Source organism: Carcharodon carcharias, chromosome 11 (assembly GCF_017639515.1).
Source record: "Carcharodon carcharias isolate sCarCar2 chromosome 11, sCarCar2.pri, whole genome shotgun sequence".
Classification (NCBI taxonomy): domain Eukaryota; kingdom Metazoa; phylum Chordata; class Chondrichthyes; order Lamniformes; family Lamnidae; genus Carcharodon; species Carcharodon carcharias.
The window spans coordinates 67938951-67965076 of record NC_054477.1 but is presented as its reverse complement, the minus strand read 5'-3'; the positions used below and the strand labels follow the sequence as shown (position 1 = coordinate 67965076).

General features: G+C 43.5%; 1 protein-coding gene across 1 annotated transcript in view; it reads left to right on the top strand.

The window, feature by feature from the left end:
- Positions 1-26126, top strand: part of LOC121284376 (E3 ubiquitin-protein ligase SH3RF3-like) — a 518157-nt gene that overhangs the window by 475058 nt on the left and 16973 nt on the right. The window contains exons 6-8 of the mRNA XM_041199801.1: positions 3297-3467; positions 3671-3915; positions 6008-6333. Coding sequence (XP_041055735.1) covers positions 3297-3467; positions 3671-3915; positions 6008-6333 — 742 coding nt within the window. The remainder of the gene's footprint in view (positions 1-3296; positions 3468-3670; positions 3916-6007; positions 6334-26126) is intronic.

Genomic DNA, 26126 nt, shown 5'->3' with positions numbered 1-26126 from the left:
AGGGATTTCAGCATCATCCAGCTGGACAGAGTCCTTAAATGCTGGAGAAGTTGTTGGAACAAAGTTTAACATGCACAGCTTATTTTAAAAAACGATTTAGAAACTTCATTTTTGCTTCCAGTTATTTGTGTGGTTGAATGACAATAACTTCACTACCTCCACATGGAGAGCTGAAGGGGCTTAAGACTCCCAGGCATGAAGTAGCTATGTCCATTTGCAATGGTCATGATGATCTGACCCATCAGCTATTTCACTCTTGCCACTTGGCACTGCAGTGTAGGAGCTGTGTTCTTAAAAGGCAAAGGGCTTTGATCTATGGAGCATCAAAGTAGAAGTGTAGAAAACAGAATTTTTCCCTCGTCAGGCGGGCTCAGCTGGGGCAGTTGGGAAGCCGACCACCACCTGCGATCGGCTCCGCACAGCGATTTCACGTAGGTGGGCCAATTAAGGCTCACCCTGCATGGATCGCGAGCAGCAGCGCTCAGCGCTGCCTGTGCAGGCGGGAGGAAGAGGGAGAACGGGCCTGGCATGGAATTCGGGCATGCACACGAAAAAGCGCTTCAATCTCCCAGAGCCGCCTCAGAGAGATTGATGTGCTTTTTAAAAAATTAATAAAGACAGTAAAAATTTTAAAAAGCACGTCCCCTCATGTGACTCTGTTGCATGAGATGGGACATGTTTTTAAATCCAAAATAAAGTTAAAGTTTATTTGCTTTAGGAAACCTCATCCTGCTCTTGGATGAGGTTTCCTAAAAAATGTAAAGGCTGCTTGGCCTTTTCGCCTGCCCATCAACTGTAAGGTTGGACGGGCAGTGTAAATTTGAATTTAGTTAGTTTGTTAATGGCCTTAATAGGCCTTTTAATTATTGGCGTGCGCGCAGCCGCCTCTGGCGCAGCCAGCCCAACGAAGTATCACACGGGTGCACAATGACGTCGGGACACACACCCGATGCCATCACACTTCAATTTATGCTCAGGCGTGTCGGGCACATGCCCGCACACCGAGCATAAAATTCTGCCCATAGTTTAAATTCTGTCTTAGCCAAACACATGGCTTCAATAAAGGAAGCCCTTTATTGAAATGTGGAAAGAGCGGTTAATTAATAAAGGCTGAGAACCTTCATTCCTGTGCTGCTTCTGTTCACAGCACCTGTGTGTTTTTGTCTTTTTGCTGCCTCCTTTTGCCATGTCCTCCTGCTCCCAACCTTTCCAATCAAATGTCCAACACTTTCTCTTTCCCCCCTCTGCCAATCTACCTGCAATGAAAATCACATGTCATCATATCCCTTCTGTGATGTAGCAACCAGCTTTATGTTATTTAAAATTTTAAGGAGGTAGATTTTTATCTTTTACTGCCAGATAAAGTACTAGCAGTAGCAGCTCATTCGCCTGTAATAGGAAGGTTGGGTAGGGTATATAACAGGGAGCCGACCTGTCTTTCTACCTACTAATGAAAGTTAAGATCTACACATTAGTGTCAGATTAGCTCATATACAGAAAATCCATGGAGTCTAGCACTCTTCGTCACCTCCACCTTCACCTTCCACTCCAATGGATCATCCCCCACCATTTCTGCTATCTTCAGTATGATTCCACCACCAAACACATCTTTTCCTCCTCATTCAACATTCTGAAAGTATCATTCCCTCTGTGATAACCACTCCTCAGTCAGCCCCAACACCCTCTCCCCTTCTCACAGCACCTATCTATGAAAGCGCAAAAGGTGCAACACCTGCCCTTTTATCTCCTCCCTTCTCACCTTTCAAGTTCGCAAACACTCCATCCAGCTGAAACAGAGATTTACTTGTACTTCTTTTAATTTAATACACTGAACTCACTGCTCATGATGTGGTCTCCTGTACAAGGAGGAAACCAAACACGGACAGGGTGCCATGAGTTTCCAGTCACCTGTCATTTTAATATTCCGCTTTGCTCCCACTCTGACCATCTTATCATCAGCTTCCTACATTGTTCCAATAAAGCTCAAAGCAATCCTGAGGAACAGCATCTCATCTTTCTACTGGGCACATCTGAACTCAACAGGGTGTTCAACAATTTTAGAACATAACCTGTACCCCATTTTATTTATTTTGTTTTTCTTTTTCTCTTGTTCCTTTTTGCCTTCCCTCTGTTTTTAGACAGCATCTATTCATGATCCTGCCATTCACACCTTCTCTAGACATATCTTTTTGTTTTTTTACTTAACCCAACACTACTCCCATTGGCCTTGCACCATAAACCCTTTTGTCATTTTATGTCTCCTGCTCTCCACCCTATCTGAGAGCTTTCCTTTTGTCCTTTCTCTTACCCTTAGCCCTTTCACTTGCTCAAAACTTATTACATTTTTCACTTCCCAGTTCTGATGAAGGGTCACAGATCTGAAACATTGGCCCCCATCGCGAGCAGGATGGAAAATTCAGAAAATCCCAGCCATTAATTCTGTTCCTCTCTCCACAGGCACTGCCTGATATCTGCTGAATATTTGAAATTTTTCTGCTTCTATTTCAGATTTCCTGCATCCACAGTATTTTGCTTTTGTCTCTGATTTATGGCATTCTTCCTCAACCTTTCTGCCATCTCCACCTCTCTCTCTCTCTTCCTTTAAAATGCTTCTTTAAACCTATCTCTTTGATCTGTCCAATACCTCTGTGTGATTCAGTATAAAATATTGTTAGATGATCCTATTAAGTACTTTGGGATATTTTACGATGTTGTTGGCGCTATATAAATGAAAGTCGTTGTTGCACAACTTGAAGCTCTTGCAAAGATATGCGTGTTGCAAGACATTTATTGCAGCTTTGCCAGGAATTTGCTTAGAGTTGGTTCCCCCCTGTTGCTATAACTTTGTTGGAAGTGCATTGAAACCCCCGCTAACACATGTAATCTTCAATGAACAGCAGTTTTCTTCCTGAGGGATTTTTGGAAGGATATTACATATTTTTTAGTTGAGCTTCTTACATTTCTGGAATAATCATGAGAAAAGCACTTCTCCTTTAACCAATTATTATTTTTTCTCCAGAAACAGAGTTTATGATATAACAATTCTGCATGCCCCACATTTGGAGGCTTGAGAATTCCCTGAAATCTCACTTACTCCATTGGATGAATTCTGCCACTGGAGTGGGAGAACCAGCTGCAGTAACAGCCCGGTATTGGCCCACAGCAGCATACCCCTAATAGCTGGTCACAGAAATAGCATTCATTATTAATGTACAGCAAGATCTACAGACGAATGCAGCAAGCTGATTGGAGGTTGTGCATTTTAACTTTCCATATGACTCATTTTATAACTCCAGATATATGGCCATGTATGCCTACAAGCCACAGAAAGCAGATGAGCTGGAGCTGCGGAAAGGAGAGATGTATCGTGTCATTGAGAAATGTCAGGATGGATGGTTCAAAGGCACTTCACTGAGAACTGGAATGTCTGGTGTCTTTCCTGGAAATTATGTGACTCCCGTTTCCAGGTGGGTGCGTGAGCAAATCACATGATGCTAAGAGCAGCCACAGAAACTCACGGGCCAAACAAGACTGTCTCAAAGAAGCAGTGATGGTATCAGGACTAAATATAGGATAATTCTTTTTCTATAAACTTTGTCATTTGAGTAAATAAGTAAAGACAGTAGTGTAGGCAACAATTCAATACCATGTGGTATCTGTTTTGTTTTAGGGCTCCTTTTGGAGCGGCTCAGTCAAAAAACGCAGTGCCAGGAGGCGCTGTCCAAACCATAAAAGGAAGCTCCCCATCAGGCCATTCTGCAAACAGTCTTGTGAACAATGGAGTGAGACCCATTCCTCCTGTTGCCATCTCCCCTGTTCAGCCACAGCTTCACACGTCCAGTCCGCAGATCAACAACTGCTTGCGTTACTCAGGGCAGCAAACTGTCAACCAAGCCCGCAGTGCAATGCAGATGGGTAAGTAATGCACATTGTTAAAACTCTCTTCCAAGCTAATGCCTCTTTCCACTGCACTGGCTAAATGGTATACTGCTTGTTATTCTTGTAGTAATCAACTTCATCCATTCATCGCATAAACAGTACAGAAACAGGAAACTCTACCCAACAGATTGTTGCTGGTGTTTATGTTCCACATTAGCTTCCTCCCACCTTTCATATGCTTACCTAGCTTCTCCTTAAATGCATCTATGTTATTCAGCTCAACTGCTTCATGTGTGTAGGGAGTTCCACATTCTAACCACATTCTGGATAAAGCAGTTTTTTTTCAAATTCTCAGAAAGGTAAACTTCTATCTTTACCACAGCGGGACCAACTAGTAAGTGATACATGAGACAGCTTTCCCTGGGATGACCCAAGCAACTGCCCTTCAGTGGATAAACCTGAACAAGCTTGTCATATGGACAGTCTTGTATCTCATAGCTCTCAGCCTCAGGGTTTTGAAATTTGAAATTTTGAAATTCAATAAGTGCACTTTAAATGTGAGTTGAAAGCTTTGGGTAGCATTTAGTGTCACAATATAATATCAATATCACAATGCCACAATTTTTCTAAATTTTACTTTTAAAGGAAGGACTTTATAGAGGAGTCAGTGTCTGTTTTGAGAGCATGAATAGGTGATACCTCAGGGTGCAATGAAGGAGCAGCATGGATGCTCCTGAATCACTGCATTACTTAAGTTAGCAACTTCACCTTTGTGAGGAAAGTATTTGGCATTTTTTTTGATTGAAGAGAACCTTGTTTTTTTATCTCAAAGCAAGTGACATGATGATACAGTTCAAAGCAATTTGCAACTTCATGTCATGTTTATGACACAAGTCTTCTTTTTCCAGAAGCTGTCTGACTAGCTGCATGTTTCTAGCATATCTTGATTTAATTACATAGAAATTTGGGAATTTGTAACCAACGTTTTGATATTGAATTATGTGATTCCATCAATTTGTAATAAATCTCACTGACTGATACTGACAGAATGAATCATTTTCTGTTGCATGGGGACTCTGCCTCCAGACAACTCAAGGATGTGAAGTGAAGGAACTGCCAATGCAATGGTGCCCTATGTCAAACTTAAAATTCAGGTCTTATTTTATGTTTTGACAAAGGAAAATAATTCAGAATTTTTTCCTTCTAGCGTAACTTATTTTAACTTACGAAAAAAATCTTTCTTGTATGATTTACAATTCTAGAAGGAAAAAAGATACCTTGTATGTATCAGGTGATTGCTATTCAACTTGTATATTGTTACATAATATTGTTTATATGTTTTTATAAAAAGTGAATAGAGGGAGAGGATGACTAGTAATGTGGTCTACCTGGGTCTTTGATACTGCTCCTAGCTCCAGGCTATGGCACAGCACTGGAGAGCTGTAGATGAAAATGGAGAAGGAGATGTATGGAGCAAACCAGCTTTGTTTGCTCGTGGGATCAACAGCCCTTTTCTTTCCTTTTGATTGTTTCTTTTACTCTTTAAATCTGAATTATGAATGCTGTTTTGATGTGATGTCCTTGTCATTCTTCTACTCTTGCCTTCATGAAAAGTAAGACTCGAGTGCAACATTTCAGATACCCTCGTTAATATCCATGTTTCCCAGCCGTAGCTGTAAAGCCACATTGTGCTGCATTTTATGAGTCAATTTTTTTTTAGGGTTGGATGGTTTTATAAGACCAAATATATTTAACTAAAGAATTTTGAAAACCTTTGTTTTAAGAAAAATATTTTTTTCTATTGTCCAAGTATGGGAAAGCTTTCCAGGGAATATTGCAATTTAAGCATTTAATGTTGCATCTCATATGATCACAGGCAGCCTTGCTTTGAATCAGGAATTTATTGTGTAGGAAACACCCAATGGGAGTCTGCAGCATATTGTGTACAATCTTCCATTTTGCTTTTTGTGTTTTGAGAAGCTGTTTTATTGAGAAGCTGTGTGCAGCAGTAGGATTAACATGGCCACTATCATGTGAGAATAATCTGAGGAAGCAACATCCTGAATAATCTGATCAAAGGATGCTCAGACTCATGTCTTTTGCTATCTCTCCCATTTTATTTTTTCAGTCCATCCTGCTGTTCAAGTGCTTGAACGTCCTACAGCAACTGTACCACCACTAAGAACGCAAAGTCCTCCCACCCGTATCCCAGCCACTGTGGTGCGACCACAGCCAATAACCTCACCGCAACACGTCTATCAATCCTCTGGAGCTTCTGGTGCTAGACCAACCATTTCACTCACTTCCGCCGCTGTAGCAATTACTCCTCCAAATGTTAATGCAGCCAACTTGAATGGGGACACAATGAGCGGACCGGCGAGTACGTCAGTAACTTCCAGTCCATCAAATTCCGCACCTACTGTGCCCAAATTGGAAGAGCGGAAAAGTGAGAGGGTGAGATTTATAAGTAGATTGTTCAATGTGTGGGTTTTTATTTAATCTTTCATTCTCCTACCTTATATTTTTCATGTGATAATTAGACAATGGCCAGCTGATTGTACGGAATCTTTCCACATTCAAGACTGACCGCGTAACTTGCAAGCTGACAACAAAGTCACTCATTACATGTTCAGCTCATTAGTGGAAGTATTTGCTGTTTCTTTACTGACCAAATTATTTCTAATGTCTGTAGTAACTGAATTAATTTTTCTTGTGTTACTGCTATCCTGAAGCCAATGAATTCTATTTGGATAGAGTTCCAGAAAGGGCATGTAGTCCACTGCTGAGTAACCATTTTTCATGGTTAGACCTAATCAGCAAGTGATGGCCAACCATTTAACTGAAGGGCATGATTTTTTAAATTCTTTCTTGGGATGTGGGCATTGTTGACAAGGCCAACATTTGTTTGAACTGAGTGGCTTGTTAGACTATTTCAGAGTGCTGTTAAGAGTCAACCACATGGTTGTGGTTAGGCAATGGCTAATATTTAAAGAACGAACATATGCATTGCAATAGTTATATATTCCTTAATGGCGCAAAAACACAACAGGAAAAGTGGTCCAACTATGGCTGACAAAATAAATTAAGGATCCAAAGAGGAGTCACAAAGTTGCTAGAAAAAATAGCAAGCCTGACGATTGGGGGCAGTTTAGAATTCAGCAAAGGAGGCCAAAGAGTAAGATTAAGAGGGGAAAAATAGAGTATGAGAGTACACATGCAAGGAACCTAAAGAGGACTGTAAAAGCTTCTATAAGTATGTAAGAAGAAAAAGATTGGTGAAGACAAACGTGGTTCCCTTACAGTCCGAAACAGATGAATTTATAATAGAGAATAAGGATATGGCAGAGCAATTAATCAACTACTTTAGTTCCGCCTTCATGGAAAAAGACATAAATAACTTCCCAGAAATACTAGAGAACAAAAGGTCTAGTGAGAAGGAGGAATTGAAGGAAATTAGTATTACTAAGAAAAAATAGTGCTGGAGAAATGAATGGGACTGAAAGCCGACAAAATCTCCAGGGCCTGATAATGCACATCCCAGGGCACTAAAGGAGATGGCTGTGGAAATAGTGGATGCGTTGGTTGTCATCTTCCAAAATTCTTTAGATTCTAGAACAGTCCCATCAGATAGGATGGTGGCAAATGTAACCCCCCTATTTAAAAAAGGAGGGAGGGGAAAAGCAGGGAATTACAGACTGGTTATCCTAACATCAGTGGTAGGGAAGATGCTAGAGTCTATTATAAAGGATGGGATAACAGGACACTTAGAAAATATCAACGGGATTAAAAAAAGTCAACATGGATTTATGAAAGGGAAATCAATTTTGAAAAACCCACTGGAGTTTTTTGAGGATGTAACTCAGATAAGGGAGAACCAGTGGATGTAGTGTATTTGAATTTCAGAAAGCTTTTGATAAAGCCCCACATAGGGAGTTATTGTGCAAAATTAAAGCACATGGGATTGGGGGTAATATATTGGCATGGATTGAGAATTGGTTAGCAGACGGGAAACAGAGAGTAGGAATAAATGGATCTTGCTTGGAATGGCAGGCAGTGACTAGTGGGGCACTGCAGGGATCAGTGCTTGTGCCCCAGCTATTCACAATATCTATCAATGATTTGGATGAGGGAACCAAATGTAATATTTCCAAGTTTACTGATAATACATAACTAGTGGGAATGTGAGTGGTGAGGAGGATGTTGAGAGGCTTCAAGGCAGTTTAGACAAGCTGAGTGAGTGGGCAAATAAATGGCAGATGCAGTATAACATGGATAAGTGTGAAGTTATCCATTTTGGTAGGAAAAACAGAATGGTAGAGTATTATTTAAATGGTGATACATTAGGAAATGTTGATGTACAAAGGCACCTGGATGTCCTTGTACATCAATCACTGAAAGCAATCATGCAGGTGCAGCAAGCAGTTAAGAAGGCAAATTGTATCCGTTGTGAGAGGACTTGAGTACAGGAGCAAGTATGTCTTACTGCAGCTATACAGAGCCTTGGTGAGACCACACCTGGGGTATTGTGTGCAGTTTTGGTCTCCTTACCTAAGAAAGGATATACTTGCCATAGAGGGAGTGCAGTGAAGGTTCACCAGACTGATTCTTGGGATGGCAGGATTGTCGAATGATGAGGGATTGGGCCGACTAGGCCTGTATACACTAGAGTTTAGCAGGATGAGAGAGGATCTCATTGAAACGTATAAACTTCTGACAGGATTGGACAGACTGGATGCAAGGATGATGTTTCCTCTGGCTGGAGTGTCTAGAACAAGGGGTCACAATCTCAGGATAAAGGGGGAGGACATTTAGGACTGAGATGAGGAGAAACCTCGTCACTCAGAGTGTGGTGAACCTTATTAATTCTCTACCACAGAAGGCTGTGGGGGCCAAGTCACTGAGTATATTTAAGAAGGAAATAGAAAGATTTCCGAACTGTAAATGCATCACGGGGTATGGGGAAAGCGCGGGAGTATGACGTTGATAGAGGATCAGCCATGACCATATTGAACGGTGGAGCAGGCTTGAAGGGCTGAATGACCTACTCCTCTCCTATTTTTCTACATTGCTGTGGATCTAAAGTCACATGTCGGCCAGACCAGGTAAGGATGGCAGATTTCCTTACCTAAAGGGCATTAATGAACCAGTTGGGTTTTTACAACAATCGAAGATAGTTTCTTGGTCACAATCACTAGCTTTCGATTCTAGATTTTATTAATTGAATTTAAATTCCACCAGCTATCGTGGTGGGATTTAAACCTGTGCTTCCAGAGATTAGCCTGGGCCTCTGGAGTACTAGTCGAATGACATTACCACTACGTCACCATCTCCCCCGATATCTGGGCCTGACCTGACTGAACTCTCATCACTGTGTCCATATTTTCAGAGAGGATTATTGGCTAATTATCAAGAGAAAGCATTCCGATTGGTTTTGTCCTTCACTATTTTGATGACACTGAGCCAGCCGGAGATTCCTCATTGCTACTTTGGTTGTTGTTGACTCACCTTACACAGGCTACATATTGAATGTTAATCTATTCTATTCCGAATGACCAGGTACCAAACTGTGCAATACTTTCATCTGATAATCCATTAAGGGTCTCTGAAAATAGCTACTTTACTGATTAGTTTTACAATATTTTAGTCTTCAGAAAATCTGTGGGTTCCACCTTGGGAGATTCTTTGTCACTTCAGTGCCATGGTAGAAAAAATATTCCCCCACTAATAACACAAGTGTGATAGATTCATGTATTAAAACAGACACATTATGCACTCGATAATTTACATTCTCTATTACAAGTACACTCTTCATCTTCTCTAAATAATTCAACCCTTTCTGTAACCAAAAGGCACAATTGCATTCACCAGAATTAAAAGATACTGTTTAGTCATTTTTGAACTATTATATCTTCTACTTAAATAACTATCCTTATTTTTGCCTAAAGTATGAACATGAGGCATACTGGGAAATAATAGGACTCAAGTTTAACTCAGCCATGAGTAACATCTCACATCCGTAACTCTACTGCTGATGGGTTATGAGGCAATCCTCCTGGGACAAATGAATAGGAGGAATGGCAATCAATGGCCCACTATCGTCCACCTGGTTCATCGCTCTTCCATTTTATAACACATTGGCAGTGTTCTGCATCTGGGGATCAATTATATCCCTGTTTCTGCATTTAGATGCTGCGGTATCTTTAATTTTCTGAGCATGTTAATCAAGCTGAAGAGAATATTAAATACATTTTTGCCCTTTTTAACCCCAGAGAGTGTGCTCAGGAAAGGCTGCAAATTAGGATGGGACCTGGTTACAGCAGATCTCAGCTTTACTTGGATGTTTGCAAAGGGCTTTGTGAGCTACATTTCTAGCCTCACAGGCCCGCTTTATTATTGGTGGCTGATTTGCCCAGTGAAAGCAGGTATACCAGCCCTTTCCTGGCAGAAGTAGGACCCACCATAGCTTCAGGGAAACCAGTTTTGTTTTACATAAAATAAATCATAATTGTAATTATATAATGATTTGCTGTTTCCAAGGAAAATGCTTATATTGTACAGTATTTGTAATTAATATAATTTATGTATATAATGTGTTTTTACATCCATTCTAGTAAATTATCCTGCAGTTTATATCCACAATGACAAGAATTGGATACAAGGTTTCAGCAACTCCCTCAGTTGCAACACCTACTGGACAGGGTCAATGGGCAACTCTATATCAGTAGTTTCTTACAGCACAGAAGGAGGCCAATCAACCCATCATGTCTCTGTTGGCTATTTGAAAAAGTTGTGCAATCTAATCTCACGCCCCAGTTTTTTCCCCCGTAATCCTGCAAATTAGTCCTCTTGAAGCACATGCCCAATTGCCATTTATAAGTTCCTAAGGAATCCCTTTCTACTACCCTTTCAGGTAGTACATTCAAGATCTTAACAACCCTGTGAAAAGAAATTTCTTCTCATTTCCCCTCTTGTTCTTTTGCCAATTCTTTTAAATCGGTGACCTCTGAGACAGAATATTGCTGTGGGTGTGCGGGGGTTGGGCCTGACACGCCAACGTGTAAATTGACACACAATGACGTTGGGTGTGCATGCATCATTTCAATATTTCATTCGGCAGACGCGCACTGGAGGTGGCTGCACACCCGCCGAACTGTCAACGGCCTATTAAGGCCATTAAAAAAGCAATTAAAGTTGTTAGCAAAGCTGCCCGTCCAACCTTAAGGTTGGTGGGCAGGTGAAGAGCCCAAGCGGCCTTTGCGTTTTCCAGGAAACCTCATCCACGGGCAGGGTGAGGTTTCCTGAAGATTTTATACAATAAATAAATATACTTTCTTGACTTCACAAACATGTCCCAGCACATGTGACACTGTCACATGAGAGAGCATATTTAAATAATATTTTGCTTTATTATTTAAAATTTTTTATTATGTATTTAATCTCTCTGAGGCAGCTCTGTGCCTCAGGGAGACTTTGCACATGCGCGAAAGAGCCCAGGCCTTGACTCTCCCTCCTCCCCCCGCCCGCACAGGTAGTGCTGCACTACTGCTGGATGGGCCTTAATTGGCCCGCCCGCGTAAAATGACACACAGCCGATCGAGGGCGGCGATTGGCTCCCCGCCCACCCCTGCCCACTCCCACCCAGCCCGCCCAACATAGGTAAGATTCTACCCCTGGTTCCAATACACTTGCCAGTGGAAATAGTTTATTTTTTTTATTCTTTCATGGGATGTGGGTGTTGCTGGCAAGGCCAGCATTTGTTACCCATCCTTCATTGCTCTTGAAAAGATGGTGCTCTATTAATTCATGTCCTTATTTTGAATACCTCTATTAGGTGTTAACCTTCTTTTCTTTAAGGAGAAAAATCCCAGCTTCTCTAATCTCTCCGCATAACTGAAGTCCCTCATCTCTGATGTCATGTTGGTAAACCTTCTCCATATCCTCTCCAGGACCTTGAGATCCTTACTTACGTGTGGTCCTCCAATACTCCAACTGAGACCAAAGTAGAGATTTGTGAAAAATTTAGCATGACTTCCTATTTTCGTATACAATGCCCCTATTTATAAAGACAAGCTTCCCATGCACTTTCTTAATCATCTTATCAACTTGCCCTGCCACCTTGAAAGATTTATGAATACTCCCTCCCAGTTCCTTTGCTCTGCACTCCCCTCAAAATAATATCATTTAGATTAGATTGCATCTCAATGTTATTTCTCCCAATGTGCGACACTTTATTAATCTGTATTAAATTGCATCTACTACATGGCTGCCATTTGACCAGTCTGTCTCAGTCCTGAAAATTTGTACTATCATGCTTACTATTTACTAGATTACCAAGTTTTGTACCATCTGCAAAATTTGAAATTGTACTCCCTATACCCAGATCCAGGTCATTTATATCTGGTGACAAAAACGTGACTAAAATCCAGATACAGTAATAGGGAGTTGGATGGAAAATACACTCATGGACAAGATTTTTAATAATATATAAACAAGTACCTAGACACAATTATTTTTTGCCTGCAACTACATCTGAAGTGGAATTTCAAGAAAACCAATGGTATGATTTCTAGAACATTAATGAACTCTCCCATTTCTGTACCCTTTCTATGATTCTCTGGTGCTGTCTTAAGTGTGTTAAAGCAGCTCACTCACCAACCCACCCACCTTCTTTAAGAGTTGGAAAAAATCATTTCAGACTACTGATTGGTTCTAGAATTTGGAGCTATTGGTGCATAGTGGAGTGCAAAAACAACTTAAAATAAGGAGCCTATTGAAATCTCTGCAAGTCTCACGACAGCCTGTGTGCTCATAGATTTTAATGTATTTGCACACACTGAAGCTGCTGTTGTTTTTATTATTCAGTTATTCCACTGTCCTCTAGCTAATATCTTGGGAAAATGTCAGACAAATAAAATCACCTCTATAAATGTGACTCTTTGTTTTTAACAAGTTAGCTTAAGCTCAAGGACCCAGAATCTTCAGTCTGGGTTGTGTTGCTGAGAGCATAGGCTAATAAAAGCCATTCAAGATTGTTTAAAGAGTGAAGGAAATGGAAATTTAAAAAATGGAAATGCTGGAAATCAAAATTAAATTTAATAATGGGGATTAGGTGAACACGTTTTAGAAGAGCTCTATTCTGCCCACAAGAATGCTTTCAATTTCTCTGTGCCTTACCATTTCAGTGCACCCTCCCATTCAGCTTCTACTGCCTTCGCCTCTGGTCTCCTGCATTGCTCCAACCAGGATCACACACATTTCTGAAGCAGTGCCTCATATTCCTCTTTGGGACACTGTCCTCTGTTTTGAGTGTTGATTTTAACAGCTTTGGAGCTCAGCTTTGATTTTCCTGCCAAATCCTCCTGTTCACATACCAACATGAGCATTTCTATTTTGGCCCTGTTTCACTCAATTTCTGTCTTTGCAACACCTTTTTGTAATTGAAATGAAAAAACATTTGTATTTTTCAGCAGTTTTCACTTTCCAACTGTAAAAAAATTATTCATAAGCCATTAAGCCCCATTTGCTGCCTCTTTTAGCATTTAACACAGTTATCTCAGCAACTTCATTGTTTCCAAGTCTCCCCTTTGTTTTCACCAAACCTACAAAGGAGGTCTCCTAGCTGTTTAGTTTTACATCTGACAAAGGCTCTCTATTTGAAACATTAAGCTACCATTTTCAGATGCTGGCAGCTCTTGTAGAATTTTATGAGCCTGAATTTCCATCGGACTAGTGCTGCACTTCAGCTGTAAATCAGCCAGCAATGCATGATTGCCTCCGGGAAATGGACAGGAACCTCGGTACGTCAAGTCTCAGTTGCCACTGCAGACTTCCATCGAGATATGGCTGGTGCTTAACTTCCCCAAACGTGGGCCCGCCCTTGGAAGGGACGAGGCCATGAGATGAATTCCTATACAAGTTGTTTCCTTAGCCTTGTCCTTTCTAACAATCTTAGCCTGAACCCTGCAATGACCCTGGCATACAGGCTTTTACAGCAACAGAATTGGGGATCTAAGGCCTGGAAACTTTAGTCGCAGTCTCAGCAGCATGATTTTCTTTTGGCGTGTGCTGTAATAAAGGAGGTTGACAGGAGAGTGTTAAAGCATTTTCCTGATCAATGGTATCAGCTTCTACACTAGCAGCAGGTCAGTTTCACTTGTAATACCCAGCCCCCTCTTCTGGTAAATATCCAAGATTTTATCATTGTGATGTGGATGCTCACCACTGGTATGATAATTAGATGATCTCCCATTACTCCAGACACTCCAGTGAGGTCAGGTGCAGAGGCTGAAGATGTTTGGTCCTTATAATTTTATTCTTAAAACTACATGAACATGACATGATAAAGTGGTTTCAGTCTCGAGTTCTGTGCTGGGCTTGGTTAGTAACATTCTCATCACTGAGTCAGCATATTCTGTATTCAAGGATTTGAGCACACAATCTAGGCTAATACTCCAGTGCAGCATTGAGGTATTGATGGATGTACTGTCATTTGGATGTGACATTAAGCTGAGTCCTAGTTAAAAATAATTACATAAATGTAGTTTTTGGTATCTGACTTAAAATCAACCTTGGCAGCAGTTTGGGAGCATTTGGAGACTTGAGAGTGTGCCTTCTTTCCTCTTTTCTTTTGCCAAACCTAAGATATCAGGAAAATATGCCAATTAGAAGAGGTAATTAAAAAACACTAGTATAATAGATACTGACAAAATAAATCATAGTCACATTCTCGGTCCAATTCTTTGTATCCCTGAGTCCATGGAGAGCTGTATCAGCGATATTGGTAAACCTCAAGTCATCCTTTGGGTATGCTTTGGAAAGATGCTTGTAATGCAGTGCAGTTGACATATATCTGAATTTTGCCACGCTGTTACCAGAATCTCCTGGGATTACTTTTGAGCATATCCTACCATTGGATGCATTTACACATTCTTCCAAATGATTCTCAGTGCAGCGTTAAAGATTGAACTGTGGAGAGTGAACAGCTGTGTTCCAATTTCCTTTTCATTCAATACTTAAGGTGGTGAAGAGAGAAAAGCAATTCAGGAACTGCTTACAAAATGCTTTTTGCTTTGATTCTTTTCTTTTTCTTTCTGAATTGACGATGCTTTCTCACATACACCAATTCTTTAGCTAAGTGGGAGAAATGGTCTACATTGCAGTTCTCTGTGTTTAATATTGTAAAGCTACTCTGTTGAGACAGCATTTTTCTACCTCAATTGCCCCCATCCAAATGCCCGACAGAGAACTGGCAAAATCTAATTATTAGGGAGCAGTGATGCTTGAATCTCAGATGAGGTCCCTAGCTTGACAGTTCAGCAATCTTCTACTATGCAGCAGCCCTTAATTAACTCCATTAGTGAGTTGTAAATTTGAGTATTTGTCATTCAGGCTCAGTTGTCACGGTTGGCTGAATTTCATCTGTCCTCACCAGGCTGCAGTTTGAACAATGTCCTTGCACAAAGGAAGGACTAGGTAAACTTGACTTGCTTTGTTTGAATTGTACCACAAACGAGCAGATGATAGTAACATACATGCATGGATCTGTAGTCAAACCGGATTCGGGAAATGAAGAATACAAATACCAAAAACGCGAGCTGAACCCTCAGCAGTGTTTAAAATCTGCTTTAAATATAGTTCTTTCAGCGATTACATCATGCTGATTCATTCTCCCTGTACCAGCTTAGCAGTAATGACAAACACTCGCATAGAACTATAATGTTGTCCAATACTGTCACAGTCTGGGTGCTGGTGCCTGCATTCTTTGTTGATGGGTGCTGGTGCCTGCATTCTTTGTTGAGAGTATTTGAATAGCTGAGAGGCCTGTGAACAACTAGGGTGGGTACAGTACCAGTAATTCCTGATACCTGTACCTGGACAACACAGAAGCAATTCTGTTAGTCAGCCATGAATTATTCCAGTCTAAAGTGTCACAGAAGTATTTTGATCAATGTTGTGATCTGCTCTCATCCGGAACTGGAAAAAATTAATCAATTTTACTTCCAGTTTCCACTGTTGTCTCACCTTCACATGGTCCAACTCTGACACTTACCTTCCCTTCCTTGACTTCTCAGTCTCCATTTCTGGGCTAGGGCTGTCTACTAATATTTTATAAGCTCAGTGACTCCCACAGCTATTTCAACTACACCTCCTCACACCCTACTCTGCCTCCTGTAAGGACTTCCTTCCATTCTCCCAGTTTCTCCATTTCCATTGCATCTGCTCTGATGATACTACCTTCTATCAAAGTGCTTCTGACATGTCTTCCTTTTCCCTCAAAGGAGGGAAACACTGCACTATGGTTGACAGGGTCCTCGACTTCTGCTCTCACCCCTTCCCCTCTCTTCCAGAACTATGATAGGATTCCCCTTGTCCTCGCTTTCCACCCCACCAGCCTGCACATTCAAAGGATCATCCTCCTCCATTTCCACCACCTCCACTTGATGTCACCACCAAGCACATTTTCCCCTCCCTTCCCTTGTCAACATTCCAAAGAGACTGTTCCCTCCATGACACCTGGTCCATCACCGCAACACCTCGTCCCCTTCCCACGGCACCTTCCAATGCAATCATAGGATGCGTAACACCTGTCTTTTATCTCCTCTCTCCTCGCTGCCCAAGACCCCAAACACTCTTCAGGTGAAGCAATGCCAATGCTTTACTTATATTTCTTTCAACTTAGTATATTACATTCGCTGCTAATGCAGCCTCCACTACATTGGGGAGACCAAACGCAGACTGGGTGACCATCTTGTAGAACACCTCCGCTCCGTCTGCAAGTATGACCCCGACCTCTCAGTTACTTGCCATCTCAATTCACCACCTTGTTCTGATGCTCACATTTCTGTCCTGAGCCTGCTACCAGTGAAGCCCAACGCAAGCTTGAGGAACAACACCTCATCTTAGGCATTTTGCAGCTTTCTACTCTTAACGTTGAGTTCAACAGCTTCAGACCATGAACTCTGTTTTCCATTTTGATGTGTTTTTTTGTCAAGTGCAAGTCTGTGTCTTGTTTTTATGTTTTTGCTTTCAGACAAAACTGTCCTATATTCTTATATTCTGCCACTAACACTCTGCAACTATGCTTTGTTTATTTACTACAAACACAACCACTCCCTTTGTCTTTTGTTCAATTGCATCTTTGTTATTTAATCTCTCCCACCCTTGCACCTAACCCTGACCTTTCCTTTTGTTCTACCTGACCCTGCTTTTGCTTTTTCAACAGCAGAAAACCCATCATATTTCTACCTTTCTTCAGTTCCAAAGAAGAGTCATATCGGATCGAAACGTTAACTCTGTCTCTCTCTCCACTGATGCTGCCAAACCTGCTGGGTTTTTCAGCACTTTGTTCTTATTTCAGATATCCACAGTTAATAGGCTCTGCACAAGTATGCAGAAGGTGCACTCCAGCTTCTGAATATCAGTTGGATTTAACATGTGGAGATTGCAACGGGAATGTTAGCTCCCTGCAAATGTTGTAAACTAAGGGCGAAATCGCCCCAGAATTGCACTAAGTGCAGTAGTGGGTGAGAAAAATATTCTTTTACCTGCCGGCCACAATAACGGCTATCGCACCCTATCGTCCCATTCCCGGTGGGTCCTGCCCCATTAATAATGCATTAATGGGAATCACATGGGATCGCTGGCAGGGTGGCCTCTGATTTGCCCACCCCGCCATCACCTCAGGCCTTCAGTAATCCTGCTGCCATATTTAAAGAGCACCCTTGAACAGAGCTAGCACTCTCTAAGGGATCAGAAGCTGCTAGAAAATCATGGCTGCCAAAGGGAGGAAACGTGCTGCCCCCAAATTTAGTGAAGCCTCCCTCAGGCGCAGGCTGACTGCAGTGGAGGCCCACCGTGAAGTTCTCTATCCCTAGTCTGAGTGAGGACCAGCAAGCAAAGTGACAAATCCAGCATGGGAGGCAGTGGCCGCAGTGCTCAGGGCCAACACCCTGCAAAAGAGGACAGCCACCCAGTGCTACAAGTGGATGAAGGATCTTCTCTGTTCCGCCAGGGTAAGTCACTCTTCTCATCACTCACAACTCCCATACTTTTAAACCCATCACGCATCCACAAGGTTCTCACTCACTGCCAGTTTAAGGGACATCACCATTCACTCTCTCACACACACCTTCATATGCCCTGTGGATCGTGTCCTCATCCCATCCATGGCACCACTCACCATCCACACATTCCAGGCATCCTTCTCATCCGGCCTGGCAGGCGTCCTGCTTACACTCACTCCATCTGTCTTCATGCAGGACAAGCTGGCACACAACAAGAGGGAGAGGTCACAGACTGGTGGAGGATTGTCTGACATCAAGATCCTCACAGACTTTGAAAATAGAGTCAATCAGCGACCATCTTGACCGTTCCTGTGCTGAGAGTGAGGTTGGCAGCGCTCAATCAAGTGAGGATCCAGGAGTGCAACATCCATCAAACAACAATGATGTGAGTGAGTTCCCCTGTTCTGTGGTCCCCTGCCATGCACTAATTATCTCTCTGTGCTTTTGCAGGCACATTTGGGAAACAGTCAAGGGGGTCCACAAGTCAAGTCCTTGTCTCAAGCCCCGAAGACACCTTGGAAGAAGAATCTGATGACATCCTAATTGATGACCTGTCACAGCACTAACCCAAACCTTCCATCAGCGCAGAGATGCTCACGTCAGTGGGATCTAGTTCTAGAGTAGCCTGGGGATCACAATCTGGTGAGCACAGTCTGATCCAAAGCAGGCAGAGGCAGAGACTTCCCAGGTGGCTGGCACTCAGAGGATTGCTGGTGGCCTGAAATCTGCTGAGTCCGAGTCAAATGACGAGCCTCTGAACTCGGTCATGTCACAGTTGCTGGAGCTGCAAAGGCAAGCTCAGAAACATCAGGAAGGGATGTCCGCTTCACTCTTCAGATGGCAAGGCACGATGGAAGAGTCCGTCTGGCCTCAGGCTGAGGTGATAGTGTATTGGCATGCTGGTGCTGAGGTCAACACTGGTAGGATGGCGGCTGCTATGGAGACCTTGGTCCAGGACATCAGTCCTGTATTGCTGCATGGGCTGAACTCCATCGTTGACACAATAGTTGGTCTCCAATAGTTTAAACTTGAGAGGAGTGCAGGGCAGCTCAATCTCACTCCAGCTTCCCCATCTCCTCAAGGAGTTGGCTAGGGGCCCTCAAGCATCTATAGGGAGGAAGATCAGCAGGTCCACACCCCGGGGCCATCTACCCAGATGACTCTGGGAGTATCCAGCCCATCCGAATCCCCTCTTCCTGTGATCCCACCAGCTCCAGCTCCACAGGCCGAGGGAGGTGCCACTGCCACTCAGCAGGATCCTGGAAGCAGGCCAAGGTCTTGGCCCTCCAGAGAACCCTCACGAAGGTCATCACAGATAGGGTGTAGCCATCAGCAGGCTGCCTCCATTCCCTCTATTGGACATCTGCATTCCTTGGGGGAGCACCAAGACGTAGCGACAGGGTTAGGAAAGTTAAGATGCACAGCTTGGGCATGGGTGTTAATCACTTGAACATAATGTTCACTATTGTAAATAAACTCCCAAGAATGTTTCCTTGTCTATGGCTCCTTGCTATGATGAGCCGTGTTTGTGTCACTCAGGTGTGAAACCTTGGTTCCTGCACAAGATAAAGGCAGGTGTCTCAGTCCACAGCCTAGTCCCCGTGCAGTGTATAACCTTCAGACCAAAGTGATGGTCCAGCTCACTGGACACATTACTGATACCTGCACCTCGGTGATGCTTGTCATTGCTGCCAGAATGTCGGGGGCAGGCGTCACAGAGTTCCATTATTCTTTCTGTGTGCTCTCAGTACCTTTAAGATGGGGATGGTCCCCCATCTCTTCAACATCTGTGTCCAATGATGGTGCATTCATGAAGGGTACAGGTGCTCAAGGCTGACAAAGGATCAGGTGCGTCTCCACAGTATGACCCTGATCACAAACAAGCTGCCCTCAGACAGACAGGAGTCAGACTTTCACAGAGGCTATGTGAAGATCTGTGGAGTGTCCTCACTGCATGTTGTCATCATCCTTTTGGAACCCAGTGACTATTAAGGCCTCCACTGCGTCTCCATGACATGAGCCTGAGCACTGAAGGTACGTGCGCTGTCTCAGCCAGTCAGGAGTCAGACATTCAGAGAATAAAGGCAGGAATGTCAGAACTGTCCTAACTGCATCTCCTCATCATCCTTCACAAATCTTGCGGCTATGCGGGCCTCCCAAGCATGCCTGCCTCATCTGGCCAGTGCGATAGCCTCATCGCTGGCATCCTTGTCTTCAAGGACCTCATCCTTATCGGAGGACACATGCAGCTTTTCCATCTCCTCCTCAGCCAAGTCTCCACTCCCCCCCCACTGCCGACCATCCTGTTGCAGTGCCAGGTTGTAGAGCGTGCAGCAAGCGACTGTGCTGCGTGACACCCTCTGGGGACTGTATTTCAAAATGCCTATTGTTTGCTCTACCGACGTCCGGGTCACAGCATGAGCCTCATTAGACCATCACTGTGCTGCAGTCTGAGGCCACCGCACAGGCATCATCAGCCACATCCACTGTGGGTAGCCCTTGTTCCTGAGGATCCAACCCTGCAGCCTCTCTGGACCCTGGAAGATGTCAGGGATCTGAGGCCTGCTAAGTGTTTAGGAGTTGTGGATACAGCCTGGGAATCATGAGCAGATCTGTAGGATGCATTTGTGGTTGCATACCAGCTGAACATTCAGTGAGTGGAAGCCCTTGCTGTTGGCGTAGTTAACTGCTTGTTGCCATGGAGATGGAGATCCAAGTGCCTTGTGAATGCAGTCGATGGCACCCTGCATCTGTGGAAAACCAGAGATTTGCGCAAATCCCAGCGCTCTTGCTTCCTGGCTGTCCTGGTCTGGGCGAAATGCCTTCGCGAAGAGGGTGTCTTGACCTCTTGGATACACTTGTGCATGGAGGCTTCAAAGGTCCCACGCAGGAGACCTGGCAGGAGCCACTTGCATAAAAATTGAGGGCCGCAGTCATTACTTTCACGGTCTCTGGTAGTGGATGCCCTCTATGTGCCCATGGCAGCAAATCCTGCATCAGATGGCAGATATGACTAACCAGTTCCCTGGACTTACACAGTCTTTGGCGACAATGGTTCTCGGTCACCAATAGGAATGACAAGTGCTGTCTATAGGCCCTGGGTCTAGTTAGGCACCGACCAGTGAAGGCTTTCAGTGGCTCTCCTGCGGCATATGCAGGAGCCCCAGCCACCCCTTATTCTTGAGGGTGCTGCTCCTCCGTCTGCCTAGCCAGGCGCCTCAGTCACTCTCCACTCCTTCGTCTCGGCTCCCTGTCAGCCATAAGGAACACAGCTAGGTGACCAGGTTCCATGCTCCTGATGTACTCCTACTGCAGGATGAAAAAGAGAACTGAGTGGTTTAACATGGGTTAAGTCTCTTGGTTAAGACTGAAGGTCCCTTAATGCATCCCAGAGAGCGCTGGCCACCACTTGGATGTCCAGAGTTTAGTGCGCTGCATGGCTGCCCGAAACCCCACCCACCTCCACCCCACTCCATCTGACCGATTGGCACAGGCATTCTCTTAACCCGCAGTGCAAGGCTGCCCTTTTAGCATATGTGACATGCGTAATCTTCAGTGACACTGGTTCTGTTATTTGCAGAAATGACGAGTGCTGTCTGTAGACCCTGGGTCTAGTAAAGCGATAGCTCGCTGTGGATCTTCAGCTGCGTGCACAGCAGGCCCTGCCGCCCCTTCATCTTGAGGGAGGTGCCCATGCTTTGCTGAGCAGTTGCCTTCACCTCTCCCTTCTTTTCCTCTGCTCCCTCCCTGTAAGTCATGAGGCATACTGCCAAATCACCAGGCTACACGATGCTGATGTTCTCCTCCTGCAGGATCAAAGAGAGAGACGCGTGGGTCCTAATAACCTCCCTTCGCTAAGTCTGGAGGCCCCTTCACACGTGCAGGAGATTGCTGGCCACCACTTGGATGGCAAGTGTGTAGTGTGCTTCATGGCTGTCTGAAACCCCACCCACCTCTGCCCCACTCCACTTGACTGATTGGCGGCAGCTTCAGCCACTGGACTGCAAGCTGCGCTCTCAGCTCAGGCACTGGCATTCTCCTAACCCGCACTGTAAGGCTGCATTGTTAGCTTGCACAATGATGGTCCAAACCTTAGTAGAGACATGCAAGGAGCTGTGAACATCTCCACCAGTGACTGCGCCATGGCCACCTTTCACAAGGGGATTCTACAGTTTGCCCAGTTGGCCAATTGCTTTGCTGCCCCCTAAAACATTTGCAGTCTGCACCCGAAGCTTGAAATGTTCTGGAACATTTGGTAGCATGTTCATGCTTTTGTGTTGCTTGAGTGGGCAAAAAAGCTTCAGAGGTCCAACTCCAACCATGTCAATGGAGCTGCAGCTGAACGGACTCAGCTGTGGAAGAATGCTCACTTTTGAAAAGCTTTTCCAAGTGCGTTGCCGCTTTCCTCACCCCTCCCAACTACCCCCCTTCCCCACCATGTGCTTGTGTACTTCCTGCTGCCTTGCCCCCCTCTCCCCACCCAGGCCTGACTGGAGCAGGAGCCTTGCAGTGGCACCGCACTGAAAGCCAGTCGGGATAAAGCGACATGCTTGTGACCCCCATGAATGCGCCATGCCTCTTGATGTCCTATGGGTGATGCTCGCGAGCGCTGCACAAGGTTGTGTGCATTCAGCTCTGAGTTCTCCTCGGAGTTCAGGTTGCCCGGTGCATGCCTTTTAAAGGCAGTCGTGAATCATGTTGTTCTGAAGCCAAGCCAACATGGGTAGTAAATTTGACTGGGGGGTGAGGCGGGAAGATTCCTGCGAGCAGGGCCTATAATGAGATGTACAATATTTAAATTAGGTTCCTGACGCACCGTGGCGGCAAATACAGCCCACCATTAGTGGGTGGAGCAGATGATCACAATCTGTTTTCACAACAGCTTAAAATCAATATTTAGGCTCCTTGCCATATTGTTCCTGCCCCCACACCCCCCACCGGCCATGATGCCTGACACCAATGGAAGTGGAAAATCCCAGCCTAAGTTTTATAAAAAGTTCCTGGCCAGTCTTTGCATAGAAGCCTTTAAAATTTGGCAATTTGTTGTGTTGCAGTTATTGCTACATCTGGTGTAAAGTTGAAGAATTGTTAGACTACCTTCCTGAGATGGCCTCGCACTTCTTGCCATAATGCTGTCCACAGTGGGCTGTTAATTGTGGATTGGATGACCTGATCAAGGTTATTTTGCATTCACAGGCCTTTAAAACTGCTTTATAGTGGCTCAAAATCACTGGTACAACCCAACCTCTACATGAGATTTGAAAAATCAACTCCTAGAACTGAGTTTGATGGTGATCAACATCAGAATCTTAATAGCATAAATAATATCCTCGAGTGGTTTTGACCACACAGCCAACCCTTTGCATTGCCAGATAATGTGTATGCTGTATGTCATATTATTCCTCCAAGTCAACTCCTGTCCTAATATTGCTTGCAAGCTTCTCAATTAACTAAGCAAACCCCAATGGGACTAAGCTATAGTTGGGGTAGCTCTAACACACACATGGCACAGAAATGTCACAACATATTCGTAATGTAGAGGCAAATCTAACAACCTATCGATAAAATGAGACATATGGTTATCATACAAAAGTGTGGACAGAATAGCAATTATATATTACTAAAAGTAAAACACAAAATGGAGCTGTCTATGCCATCAGAACCTAGCATGGACTGAAACGTATACAAATCCGGCAGAGCCAATTTCTGAGACTGGTTACAAAATTCAATTATATTTAATTCAATTCAATTGCTTTATCCTTCTCTTTCAGAGTAGGAGCCCTGAATATGTTAATATACCACTTATAAATACAAAATTTAATTAAGCAGGCCTCTCACAACCTATTTTAATAAGGCCATTCAAAATCTGGAAGCACGTCAATCAATCTTCCTGAATTTATGAGAAACAAATAACACATTAGGCAGGATTTTCCCCTCTTCCGGCAGGCATGGCAGGTGGGCCTGGGAACGGCCGCAGGATGGACCGCCGCCCGCAATCAGGCTTCGGCCACGATTTCACGTTGGCAGGCCAATTAACAGCCAACCCACGTGAAATGCATGCTAAGAGCCTCAGTGCTGCCGGGGTGGGGGCAGGAGGAGCGCGAGTGCTGAAGTCTGCGCATGCGTGAGGGAGCACACAGCAAAAGCTCCCTGAAGGCACAGAGCTGCCTCAGGGAGCTGAAGAATTTTAAATACAAAAATAAACATTTTACAAATTATATAAACATGTCCCCACATGTGACTCAGTCACATGAAGAGGGACGTATAAAAAATGATGTTAAAGATATTTTATTGGTTTTTTTAGTAACTGTTGGAAAACTCATCCCGCCTGTGAAAGAAGTTTCGTAAAAATGCAAAGGCCACGTGGTCTATTCGCCTGCCTGCCAACTGTAAGGTTGGATGGGCAGCAAAAAAGACAATTAATTGCTTAAGGGCCTTAATAGGCCTCTTAATTATCAGCGGGCGTGCTGCCACCTCTCGCGCATGCCCTCTGACCGAAAGATCACGAGTGAGCGATGAAGTCGAGGTGCTCGTCCGATGTAATCACGCACTATTTCACTCCCATTCTGGTCAGATGCGTGCCCGCAGGATGAAAAATTCTGCCTGTTGATTCTTATAGACGGGCACCAGATCACTTTTAGTTAATTATAGAAAACCATTCAACGAGAATAGTTGAGAATAATTAATCGCTACTAAACTACGGGTGCTAAGGGGTACAAAAACAGCATGGTCAGAATTTTATGCGGTAGTTTCAGATGCGCAGCCAGCCTGGAAGAAGATTAAATCGCACATGATGATATTGGATGCGTGTCCCAACTTCATCGCCCACTTGCGCATGTTACAACCACAGCTGATGCTATTTGCTGAGCAAGCCAAATCCCAGAGGGAAACTTGCCTTACTGATTATAACCCTTTTTGATGTATTTTGTGAATGAGGGAAAAAAATATTGATCCCAGAAACACAGAATCCCAGTAACACTTTTGGATTTTAAAGCTAAAATATTTATTACAAAGAAGAAAAAAATCTTAAGCACGCAAGATTAAAGTTACACAGTTAAAATAGTCTTACAAAACACCCCCCAAAAAACCCACTTTGTCAGTACAAAAAAGTAAACTACTTGACAATAGCTCCCTTATAAATTTTAACTATAAAAATCCAGTTATATATTACCCAAGGCAAAACTGCTTTCACTTTCGTAAAGGAATACCGCATGACTCTTCACTCTTTTTCACTCCACTCTGGAAATCTAAGAAGGTTCAGAAAACAAACTGCTTTCTGAGAAAAAGACTTTTCTGGTTTGATTGGATGGCTGTTTCATGTTTTGCACCTTTTCTCAGCACAGAGCTGGTCTCCGGACATCTCCCCTACACAGCAACCACAGCTCAACTAAATATCTCTTTTCCCTTTCATCTTATCTTCCATTGTTCTCAAACACCCCTTGGAACTCAACTTTTCCAAATATAAAAATATTTCATGTTTTCCTATTGCCTCCACTTTGAATCAAATAAAATGTAATAACTTCTCCTTGTTTACTTATGAAACCTTTGTAAATTGTAAAAGTTTCTTCACTTCTAAACTCCCCTTTGAAATTTAACAGCTGAAAAGTCAAGTCTCTACTTATTTCATAATGAAAATTTTAAACCCAACCTACTTACTTGAAATCCAACTTCACCATAGCCTCTCATTACAGATGCACACATTTAGCTCGTTTACCTTTCATCTCTCAGTTCCCACAAATAAGCTATCTTTACTAACCTTCCCCCAGTTAAATTAATCATGGACACACACACATGCACACACACACACACACACACACACACACACACAGCCTCCTTTACAGAATACCACCATGTTTCCAAAAATATTAAAAAAGCTAATATGGTAGGCAGACGCACGCAGGAGTTGGCACCGTGTCCGCTGACAACTAATCAGCCACTAAAAGCAATTAAAAGGGAAATTGACTGTAATTTTACGTTGCCCATACGATTTGTCGGTCAGTGCACATGCAACACGGGCAGGCACCATCCCATTTATTCACTTTTCTCATCCAAGCTTGGGATAAAAAGTGGCAGGAGCATTGGCTGTGTGAGTGGTTAGGACTTCAGGTGAGAGTTTGCTGTTGCTTTGTCGTTGAGATTTCAGACCTTTTTCTATGGTTTCTTCTGAACTATTTACTTTGTTCG